The sequence below is a fragment of the Heterocephalus glaber genome, unplaced genomic scaffold, assembly GCF_053883595.1.
Source record: "Heterocephalus glaber isolate CG9 unplaced genomic scaffold, H.glaber_assembly_v1.0 deba00000942, whole genome shotgun sequence".
Taxonomy (NCBI): domain Eukaryota; kingdom Metazoa; phylum Chordata; class Mammalia; order Rodentia; family Bathyergidae; genus Heterocephalus; species Heterocephalus glaber.
This window is the reverse complement of record NW_028258174.1, coordinates 2,845,210-2,857,367: the sequence shown is the minus strand read 5'-3', so window position 1 is coordinate 2,857,367 and position 12,158 is coordinate 2,845,210. Positions and strand designations below refer to the sequence as shown.

The 12,158-nt window shown below is 39.2% G+C and overlaps 1 protein-coding gene across 29 annotated transcripts in view; it reads right to left on the bottom strand.

Annotated features, from left to right (window-relative positions):
• The window catches only part of Afg1l (AFG1 like ATPase), a 246,510-nt gene that overhangs the window by 198,216 nt on the left and 36,136 nt on the right, over window positions 1–12,158 (bottom strand). For all 29 annotated transcript variants that reach the window (XR_015450312.1, XM_087208621.1, XM_087208622.1 and 26 more), the window contains one exon: window positions 6,604–6,827. Coding sequence is in view for 12 of the 29 variants with exons in the window: in XM_087208621.1 (XP_087064747.1) it covers window positions 6,604–6,827 (224 nt within the window). In the remaining 17 variants the exon portion in view is untranslated. The remainder of the gene's footprint in view (window positions 1–6,603; window positions 6,828–12,158) is intronic.

The following is a 12,158-nucleotide window of genomic DNA, read 5'->3' as shown; positions in this document are numbered from 1 at the left end:
GCCTATAGTTAGCCATACCCAGATCACATGCAACAAAATCCTTCCACTATAATCAACCTGCAAATCTCACCCTCCAAAAATAGTAACATGAGAAAACAAAGCAACAAAATTCTTCAAAAACATTCAACTCCCCGAAAGCTGATCTATGGGGCACTGATGAGAAGGAAATCAAAAACCAAACAGTTGAAACTGGGATCTCATCTTATTAAAAAGCTTCTGCACAGCAAGAGAAACCACCAACAGAGCTAACAGACAACCTACAATGTGGGAAAAAAATTTTAGCAGCTGTACCTCAGACAAAGGACTACTATCTAGAATATATAAAGAATAGAAAAAAATCAGACCCCCCCAATTCAAAGACCCAATTCAAAAACGGGCATCTGAAATGAACAGACATTTCTCAGACAAAGAAGTAAAAGCAGCAAACAAATATATGAAAAAATGTTCAACATCACTCGTCATTCGAGAGATGCAGATGAAAACAACATTGAGATTCCACCTCACCCCACAAAGAATGGCTGCTATCAAGAAATCAACAAATAACAAATGCTGGCGGGGTTGTGGGGAGAAAGGAACCCTTCTCCATTGTTGGTGGCAGTGCAGACTGGTGCAACCACTGTGGAAGTCAGTATGGAGATACCTCAAAGAACTAGGACTAGATGTCCCATTTCACCCAGCTATTCCCAGGCTAGGTATCTTCCCCAAAGAATTAAAAGAATCACACCACAGTGACATATGTGCACCCATGTTCATAGTGGCACAGTTTGTACTAGCTAAAGCTTAGAAGCAGCCCAAGTGCCCATCAACTGGAAACTGGATAAAGAAAATGTGGGGTTTTTTATAAAATGGAGTACTACTCAGCCATAACGAATGAGAAACTAGAGTCATTTATAGCTAAATGGATGCATATCGAGCCCATACTCTTAAGTGAAATAAATAGAACACACATGTATAAATACCAAATAGTTTCTCTAGTGTGAGAAACTGATATTGTAAACAAGGGTTAAAATGATTAAAAGGAATAATTGATAATTTGAAATAGGAAAAAAGGTCCAAAGACGAAGGAGTGAAGGGAGGGGAAGGGGAAAGGAAAAGAGGGAAAGGAAAAATTAGGAGAAAAGAAAAAAAAATGCAAATGAAATCTATGTAAATAGGGAAGGGTGGAGAGGGTGAAGGGCACACAGGTAATGGGGAAAAAAATAAGAACCAAGATATATCATGTACAGGTACAAACACCCAATGATAAATGTAAACAAATTGTATACCTAAAATGTACCAATAAAAGAACTAAAAAAAAACCAAAACACCAAACAGTTGAATTATACAAAGTGATAAAAGAAGAAACCAACAACAACAACAAAAAAACCAGCTCAATAAGGTGCTCCATGAGCTCAAAGATGATACAACTAAAGAGATAATGGACTCAATGAACAAAATGATGAGTGAGCTTAGAGAAGACATTAATAAAAAAAGTTAGCTAAGCTAAATGAAATGATATAAAATATGAATGATCAGTTCAGCAAAGAATTACAGTCCATGAAAAGGTACCAAACAGTAATCTAGGAGATAAAAAAATTCTACTGAGTTTTCAATTTTAGTTTAAAAAATAGCTATTATTTCAGAGATGTGTGTTTGCCTAAATAGACGCTTTATAAAATAATAACTCTCAGAAGTGTTTTATACATAAGTTTTCTTGCAATATTCATCTTGAATAAATTTTAACATTTATATTATCTAGATAGTTATATTGAATTTAATTTGATTAACAGTTTATTATTATAGGAACAATACTATATTATATACAATTATATTTATATAATACTGAAATTATATAACAAATTCAGAAACCGGACACATTTGAAATGGCAAAGCCATTTCTCTATGCAGTATTTAAATTTATTTTAATTATAAAACAAATATTGAAGTAATGAATACATTTTAAATTGACTTTTAAATATATATGTCTGTACTTTAGGGCTAGGGAAGTAGCTCAGTGGTAGAGTGCTTGGCTAACATATGCAAGGTCTGGGTTCAATCCCCATTTCACAAGCAAACAAAAACAAAATCAATGTACAGTCATGCCTTGCTTAAAGAAAGAGACACATTCTAAGAAATGTACCATTACATAATTTTTTGTTGTGTGAGTATACTCACAGAGCATACTTACACAAACACACAAACCTCAATGGTCAATTATTTATTGCAGCCACTCAATGTAATCAAGAGACTCAGCAAACACAAGACTGAGGCTGCTGCATATATTATTCTATAGTAATATACTATATAGCATATACTATTCAATAGTAAACATTATTCTTTTATAAGTAAAAGTACACTCTAAAATAACAATAAAAATTATAGTATAGTGGGCTGGGGATTTAGCTCAGAGCCAAGGATTTAGTTCAGTGGCACCATGCCTGCCTCGCAAGCACAAGGTCCTAAATTCAATCCCTGGTACCAAAAAAAAAAAAAAATTATAGTATAGTGAGGCATGATGGTACAGATCTGTGATCCTAGCTACTTGGGAGGATTGCAAGTCTGAGGCCAGCCTGGACAATTTAGCAAGACTGTCTGAAAATAAAATAAAAAGGGCCACAATACAGCTCAGTGGTAGAAAACTTGCCTAATGTGTAAAGCCCTGAGTTCAATCCCTAGCATCACATACTCAAAAATACATATACTATACATATATATATATATATAGTATAGGTTAGTGAATGTCAGTAAAAGGTGCTTATTTTGATGATCATATATTATGTACTGTATATATTGTGGGGGTTTTTTTGGTACCAGGGATCGAACTCAGGACCTTTTGCTTGCAAGGCAGGCATGGTGCCACTGAGCTAAATCCCTGGCCCATTGTTGTGATATAGTTGCAGTACAGTTGGTTTGCTTACTATATCACCATGTGATAGGAATGTTAGAGTTCCCTTAAAATATTATGGGACCAGGGGCCGGGGATTTAGCTCAGTGGTTCCAGCACCTGCCTCACAAGCGCCAGGATCCGAGTTTGATCCCCGGTACCAAAAAAAAATAATATTATGGGACCACTGCTGTACATGCAGTCCATTACTGACCAGAACATTGTTATACAGCACACCTAATCTCACTTCTCTACAAGTAAGCTATGAAATCTCCTCCCAAGAAATGAAAAAACCTGGTTTCCTTCATACCCTGATTAATGGAAACTGAGATTTGCAGAACAGCTCCATGTTCTATTTAATTCTCTGTCTCTCTGACTTTAGAAATGCTTGATTTGGCTATGTAAAAGTAATTCTAATTATAGTGATTTACATGAACTACTTACCATTTATGCCTAATTACCTCAAGGCACAATAACAATTATGCATACATTAAATGTGTCACATTAACCTGGTTGTAAGTTTTATTTGATAACAAAAGTGAAGAGTCCATAAATGCTCATTCTTCATAGTTTGCTGCTCAGACGGCATAGTCATCTATTCATAACTTCTTCAAATATTTGTTAGAGAAAATATTATATAGGTAAGTAAAGGTACCCCAACACACTGCTACCAATTTTTTCTTATAGATTAATAAATCTGGCACTTTGTGAAGGAGGTACATTTTATTTTAATATGATAGCCTAGGCTTACAGAAAGTGCCTTAGGACTACAATGCAAAAAAAAAATAGTCTACCATAATGATTATTTAAACATCTGCATTAAAAACAAAATCAAAGTTCATAAAATCATAAATTTTGTTTACCAGAATTAACAATTCTACAGAGAAAGATCTTCTATTACTGGACAACCTGATAGCCCAAATTTCCTTCTGTGATAATTGGCACAACACCATTTATTATTTTTCTGGAGCAGCCCAAACAGACTAAGACAGTGGATTACATGAGTGACAGAGTATCACACTGTGAGGCCTGGCTATGCATTGGACATCCCCGGACTCGCTGTTGTCCCACGTAATACCACTCTAAATTTCCATTTCATTCTGTTACCTAAAAGAATCTCTATTCCTCTCAACCAAAAGATGTTAACACAAGGGCTACCTTTTACTTAATATAAAAATAGTATTATTTAATTATACTTTGAAATCCTTGCTTTTCTTTTTGGTTTTGCTCTCAAGTGCTTTTTTTGTGTGTTTTTGTTTTTTTGGTACCGGGGATCAAACTGGGACCTTGCGCTTGCGAGGCAGGCGCTAGAACCACTGAGCTAAATCCCCGGCCATCAAGTGCTTTTTAAAATGTAAAATTACTTTCATCAGAGTTTTAAATAAAATATAACTAATACATGTTATACAGTTCCCTTTTCTTTTTTTTTTTTTAATTTTATTTTACAGTGCCCTTTTCTAAAGACCTCACAACAAAAGAATACTTGGGTTAGGGGCGGGGGGAGACTGGTCAATCAAGGAAGAAACAGTTTCTTAGGTTGAACCATATTGTAATTCTTATTACTATTGCCATCCTTCCTAATTTAAAAATGACACCACTGATAAAACTGGTTCCTGTGACAGGATATATATGGAAATGAGAGTTTTGTTACTGTGACAGAATTTCAGCAAAAGCTGAAAATAAGGGGAGGCAAGTTTCCTATACACACTAAAGAGAGGCACTAAACACACCCATGCAAGAATTACTTAAAAAGAAAAAACATAGGCAAAAACAGGTCCAAAACCAAAGTGGGACTGACATGAGTGAACAAGGTAGAAAGCTGTTATCTGTGTAAGAACTGCTGTTGCTTTATCTCATGCCATGTACTGTGAGGGTTGGGAGGACAGAAGCACCCAAAGAGATTACAGTTGCATGTAAGATGAGAGCCCCATACCGTCCTCACCCTCAGCTGGATGCTTACCTCGGTGACAACTCCACAGGCAGCTACCAAGGCAGAGTGTGGAAAAGTTCAGGGAAGAACCTGACACACATCCTTAGAAATAGGAGGGTGTACAAGACAAAGAAAATTTGGTGCCTGCTTCCTCCCTGCAGAAGTCCAAAGGTAGGAGGCTGACTAAAGCTACCCATTCAGTCGGGGTTATAGAAAACAAAATATCATGCTTCTTGTGTCTAAGTGAACACCTAAAAGGTCACCCAGTGAACATGTCCTGAGAGGACCAGACACAAAAAGGCTAAGCGCAAGGGCAAGGGGATCCCAGAAGAATGCAGGGGTGTGAGATCTTTCCCCACAGTCATAAGAGGAGATAAATAAAGCAGCAGTGCTGAGGTCCCCATGAAAGACTTGCAGAACCCATAATGTTCCCCTTAAAGAACAAACAGGTCAGCACCTACCACACAAAACCCCCAACAGCTGGTGGGGCAACTAAGACTGCTATTTTGCCCTATACGTTTATCCCTCTCTTTTTAACCCTAGAGAAACCAGGCAGAGAAAGGAAGAGGAGGAAAAGGAGAACAAACTACACCCCCTTGTCTACCGCAGATCCTGCAGCGAAGCTTGAGCTAGAGGAAGGGGAAAGCTTGGGACTGTATTGGACTTGCAAAAGGAAAGCTTCCCGGGCTGTGTTCGGTGGGAGACCCGGAGAGGCGTGGCCTGACTAGGAAATGCTACTGTTGGGCTCCAGGCAGGTCGGCGGTAGGGGATTTGGTCGTCAGACTCCTTCCATTTAGTGATCACATCACTGGGGACCCTGGAGGGTAGAGGTTGTCCTGTTCCCCCTTCCGGGCTGAGGTGAAATCTAGTAAATGGTGAAGTACTTCCCGGCCAAAGGGTACGTGCGGCCTGAGGTCCCCGCAGCACAGAGTTGGAGAAGAGCTGGACCCGCGGGCGAAACCAGCCTTGCCAACGGAGCAGGCGGAGCGCCGCCCTCAGGAGTGGCGGGCGGCCTAGAAAACCCTGTGGAGTCAGTGTTGCCCTCGGGCTCCTCGATCGCTCCTTTAGCCGGGGAGTGGGAGGACCTGCAAGCGCCGTGGGGCCCTCTATAGTGTAAGCAGGGACCGGCTGCTGCAGCGTCCCTTTTCCTTGCGCTTACTCGCAGTCCCAGACTGGAGGGACCCCGGGCGCCCTGAGCCCCAGCCCCTATTTCGTTCTTTATCTCCTGGTGCTTCCCGATCAGCTGAGAAGGAACCTGAAGCTGTAGAGGGGACTGCAGGAAATGGACTACAATATAAAATCCAGAAGTCAACTTGAAGCTTTAACCATTGACCCATTTTATAGGTAAGATTACACAAGCCCTTAATAAGTGAAGTTGAAATTAGATCATAAGAGCTCCTGACTTGCATCACCTACAACCCAACAAATAATTCAAGTACAGATATGTATGTAAAAAAACAAACAAACAACAACAACCCCCCAAAAAACAAAGGGAAAGCTCCCAACTTTTCATTTCGGCTGGACTGCATTTTTTAATAACCTAATTCTGAAGCTTTTTAACCCATGAAGGTGAAAGAAAGCTATGGAACATCAAAAGGTCAGAAATGGAAATGCAACAGAACTTGTTGAAAGAACTGGTGGGAAATTTTCAAGTTGTTTTTTTTGGTACCAGGGATGAAACTCAGGTCCTTGCGCTTGCAAGGCAGGCAACAGTCAAGTTGTTCTATGACTGCATCCCACTGCATAGAATCCTTTTTATTAAATGCATATATTTTTAACTGTTCCATTTTTAATATCACACAAACCTTACCTTTGAAAGGAAATCTTCTGCCTCTATGCTGTATCTTTTAAGGTCCTCATGCAATTTCTGCAAACACTGTATGACTCTTCTTTGATGTTCATCAGCCTTTAGCTCCTGAGCTTTGATCAGAAAGTCATAGTGGTCCAGAGGTCCGTGGCAAACAGCCAAAGCTTTCAAATAGGCCTCAGAAGCAGCAGTTGGGGTGACACTGTCAAATGTCTGAACTGTGTAGGCTATAAATAAAAACAGACACAAAATCTTAAGACTTTCCTAAATAAAGCTATTTCATGGTGCTCCACATGGGGCACATTAAAACTTTTAAATAATTACAACTATGCATCAGCAGTTTTTACAACTGTCACTTTGATTAAAATACAAAGTAAATCTGATACATAAGAATACATATACACATATGTATATATTCATACACATATATATATTTTTTTGTTTCCTGTGCTAGGGATTGAACCAAGGGTCTTGTGCATACTAGGCAAGCACTCTGCCACTGAGCTACCACACCAACCCCAGTAAATGTATTTCTAACTGCTCATTTTAAAAATAAATTTGCTTAAAACTATAAACTATGATTATAACCCCTCTTCTAGAAAGCCTGACCCGCTACAGGGTCTCTTTTTTTCTCTACACCACTAAACTAGCCACCTAGATTCCTCATTTCCTTCTCAGAGATAGGTGGGGTGAGTGCATTTTTTGAGTTAGGCCTCACTCTTCTGGTGTTTGAGCACCAGACAGAGACTTAAGAGTCTTGAAAGTTTTTCTACTGTTCCTTTATTCTCTACACAAAACAATACTTAGATATTATATCAACTTCAGCCCTCTGCTTATAAGATTTCTTCTGTTTTCCAAAACCCCTAGAGATTGAACACAGGAACCTGGCACACAACAGTCTCCTTCAAAGCAGAGTGGTATCCTGCTTCTTTCTTTAGCCACTCCTGGGACAGAAATGATTGGCTGATGTGAAGTCCAATCAGAATCCATTCCTACATTTGATCTCAGCCAAAAGCCAAAGAAGTGATAATAATTCCATTCTTTATTTGGGTAGGTGGCTCCCTCTCTGTTTGTTTGTTTCAGTTTGTTTTTGTGCTAGGGATGGAACCCAGGATCCATTCATGTTAAACAAATGTTCTTCCACTGAGCTATTCTCCCAGCCTCCTCTCTTATTTTTTAGAAGCAACAATAAACAGAAGCAACGTTTGCTTCCCTCCCCTCAACTGAAGTGAAAGTGTGATGAAACAGGTTGGAAGAGCCTGGTTCTTTAATTTTCTGGAGTCAATCTTAGAATAATAGGAATTTCTTTTCCTCTATCCTACACCCATTTCCTTACCATTCAACAAGTTTCTCAGCCAATCAATCATCAGTGCTACTCAATTCTGTATTCATTCTCTCCTTTGCTTCCTCTTACTACCTATCCAGCTCCAGCTCTCATCTCTCATTTGAGGTACCACAGTAGACTCCCTGCCTTCAGTTGCCTTCACTGTCCCAAATTTACCATTATCACAATCTCTAAAATATCTTCCAAGCTGGGTGTGGTGGCTCATTTCTGTAATCTCAGCATTTGGGAGGCTGAGGCAGGAGGATTGCTATGAGTTCAAGGCCAGCATGGGCTACATAATGAGTTCAAGGCCAGCCTGAAATGCACAGTGAGACTGTCTCAAAAAAAAAAAAAATCTTCCACAAATAGAAATGTGATTTATTTTCTTTATGGCGTCGAAAGATGAAATTACAACAAATTTAAAGACCTTATGGTACCAGGTAGGGTGGCACATGTCTGTAATGCCAGCCACTGGGGGTAGGGGTGCCACTGAGGTAGGAGGATCACAACTCAACAAGGCCCTATCTCAAAATAAAAAACAAAAACAAAAACAAAAGATCTTAGTTGGCATTCTTTGAGACTTTAGTGCTGGGCAAGTATTTATTCCATAAAATAAGATGGGCGTTCTGCTGAGCTGAGCAGAGGAAGTTGGTTCCAAAGACACAGAAAGACTGAGGAAAGCAGAAACAGAAAACAAAAAGTGGATCCGTTGTTTCCAAGTTATTGTCCACGTAAAGGCCAGAGACTTCCTTGTTATGTTGGCTAGAACTGGCCTGTTCGGGAATTTGGCCAAATCTCTTGATTTCTGGGAAGGTCACATACACACTTTTGATCTGATCTGATGAAACTTTAGCATAAGTAATTCCATTTTGGTTTGGTCTGATGGGTCCTAATGCAGAAGCCCAGTCCAAATTGCTGACCTCTTCTTACAAGTTTTGTTTAACACTTGAAATTCATTTCTCTGTTTAAATGAGTGGCTTTCAAACTCTATTTTAATAACAAAATCTTTTCTACTATAAAATCTTCCATGGAATCCTCAAGTTATTAAAGAAAAAAATGAGAAGGGGGCACAAAGCCCCATCCTCTTCACCTCTCCTCTTAACTACACCCACACCACTCCCATTTTCCTGAAGCTACTTCTCCATCCTATAGAATCACATTAAGTACGAATAAAGTGCAGAAAAGGGTTAACACAGCAGGCCTGAGACTGGTCTCCATAGAAAGGCCTGTTTTCAAGATTGGCCCTGATGGTACTTAAATTTCAAGAGGTTCTCATTGTGCCCAAAACTGGTAACAGTAACTTACTGTGCCTAAACATCTGTATATGCACAATGTAGTTGTAGATGAACCTAGCTTCGTTCAACCAGTCTAGACTTTTGGCACATGCTAGGCAGAGGGTACTTATGTGACCAGCTTCCAATAAAAACCCTAGACACTGTGTCTCTAATGAGCTTCCCTGACAATATTTTATACCTGTTGTCACAATTAGTTGCTAAAGAAAGTAAGTATATTCTGTGTAACTTGCTCTACTGGGAGAGAACTCTTGGAAGCTTGTGTCTGATTTCCTGTTCCAGGTACCCTTTCCCTTTGCTGATTGAGCTTTGTATCCTGTCACTGTAATAAATCCTACCCATGAGTATGATTATGTGATGAGTCTTCCTAAAGAATCTGCAAGCCTTGGGTGGTCTTGGGAACCCTGACACAGAAAGTATCCTCCTTCTGGCATTCAAAGAATCCATAAAACAGCCCCAATCTAAATTCAAGACTGCTCTCCCTATGCGCTCTAAAATATATCCATTGATATAAGAAATGATCAAGTACCCACTGCATGGAATGGGGAATAAAAAAAGTTTTTGTATGGAGAAGTAATATATAGACTATCTGGCAGGGAGAAAGAAAATGGCAGAGTGGTGATCAGTGGCAAAATTTACCCTCTCTGAGATCCAGAATACAGACACTGAAAAAAAAACAACTTCTCAAAGTTGCAAATCACCAGGGACCATGAGAGAACTGACAGAAAAGAGAGAGAGAGAGAGAGAGAGAGAGAGAGAGAGAGAGAGAGATAAGTACAGAGAAGTTGGAAATAGTCCACAATGCAGAGGAAAGGAGGAAACAATTTGGACTCTTACAGCTTGAACACAGCTTCCCAGAGGCAAGGTAAGTGCCCAGGGCTGGAAAATCCAAGGAGATCCACAGCAGAGCCAACAGCCTTTGTGAACTACAAAAACAGAGTGGGGTTTTGCCCCACGGGCACTCCTTCTACACAGGCAACAGCTGGAAGGGTATTCAAGCATGAGCGCCCACCATATCACCAGAGCTTGATCAGGCACCATTTCAGGAAGTGCATTTAAATTGATTATTTAAATCTGGGACTCAGAACAACTAAAAACTTTACTTCAAGACTCCCAGTGTTACCCTTACTGAAAATCCTTGTATGCTTGCTAAAGTGACGCGCTCCCCAATTTGACCCTCATTTAATCAATATTACCTGGGTGACTGTACTTGTAATCTTACTGGTTGGTCATGGTTTTGCCCCACCTCATGCCCACCTTGTAAATTTCCATTGGGTCTCATAGTTTTGTCCCACTTTGTACCCGCCTCACCACATGGCTTTGCTGTATAAAACATCCTTGAAAAGTGGAGTGGGCGGGAAACCCACTTTCCGGTCCCCATTCTGTCTCTCTTAGGCAGAAGCTTTCTTTCTCCCAATAAATTTTTCCTACTCTTAAAAAAAAAAAAAAAGACTCCCAATGTTAGCCTCCCACAGTGAGTGGGTGAGAGACAGTCACAGGAGACAGTCCTGGAAAGGGATCTATATCTCTCACCATGTACTAAACTAAAATCAAAATGGATCAAAGATCTAGATATTAAAACAGAAACAGTGAATCTTCTGGAAGATAAAATAGGTAAAACTCTTGAAGACATAGGTGTAGCAAGAACTTTCTGAACAGAACCCCAACTGCTCAAGAAATTAGATCAAAAATCAACAAATGAGATTATATCAGATTAAAAGCTTCTGCACAGCAAAGGTTAAAAACTGACAGAGTGAAAAGACAACCTACAGAATGGGGAAAAAAAATTTGCCAGCTACTCCTCAGACAAAGGACTGATCTCTAGAGTACACAAAGAAGTCAAAAATATTAAAAAGACCTAAGCAAAAAAGGGGCAACTGAAATGAACAGACATTTCTCAGAAGTAAAAGTGGCCAATAAAAATATGAAAAACTGTTAACATCTCTGGCCTTCAGAGAAATGAAAATTAAAAAAACATTGAGATTCCATCTTGCTCCAGAAAGGCTAACATCCAGAAATCAACCAATAAGAAATGGTGAGGCTCTGGGGTGAAAGAAACATTTCTTCATTGTCTTGGGAATATAAACTACTACAACCATTATGGAAATAGGTATAGAGATTCTTCAAAAATCTAAAGCAAGAAATTCCATTCAACCCCACTATTCACCTCCTAGGAATTTTCCTGAGTTAAAGTCATTAAAGTGATACATGTATGCCCATGTTTATAGCAGCACAATTCCCAATAGCTAAATTTTGGAAGTGGCCTATATGTCCACCAAGAAGATGAATAAATTAAGAAAATGTGGTATTTATGCATACTGGAGTACTACTCTGCCATAAAATAGGATGAACTTGAGTCATTTATAGGAAAATGGATGTACCTTGACCATACTGTTAAGTGAAATAAATCAGACACACAAGCTTAAATATCACAGGGTTTGTCTTATATGAGATACCCACAATATAAAGAGCAAAATAAAATTTAGTAATAGAGGGGAAAAAAAAGAGATGGACAAGGGTAGGGGGGAAAATGCAGCCCTGAGGGGAGAAGAAAGGATGTAAAAAGAATTGAGGTCCGGGGATATAGCTCAGTGGCGCCGCACCTGCCTGGCAAGCACAAGGTCCTAAGTTCAATTCCCAGTACTGCAAAAAAAAAAAAAAAGAAGAAGAAGATATGTTATATACATGTACCAGCTCCTCATAATGAATATAATCATTACATACTGCAAACATGTACTTATAAAAAAACATATTCCAAAAGAAAAAAGACTATCTGGCACTAGTAAGTAAAATAAATTTGGGTACAAAGACTGGCTATGAAAACTCTTGAGTAGGAAATAATTCAGGTTCAACTTAGTAAGAGCAGTAACAGAAATGTTAGGGAGATGGGGAAACTGAAAATTCAAAGGTAGACTCAACAATATAGGCTGCCTGTCATCCAA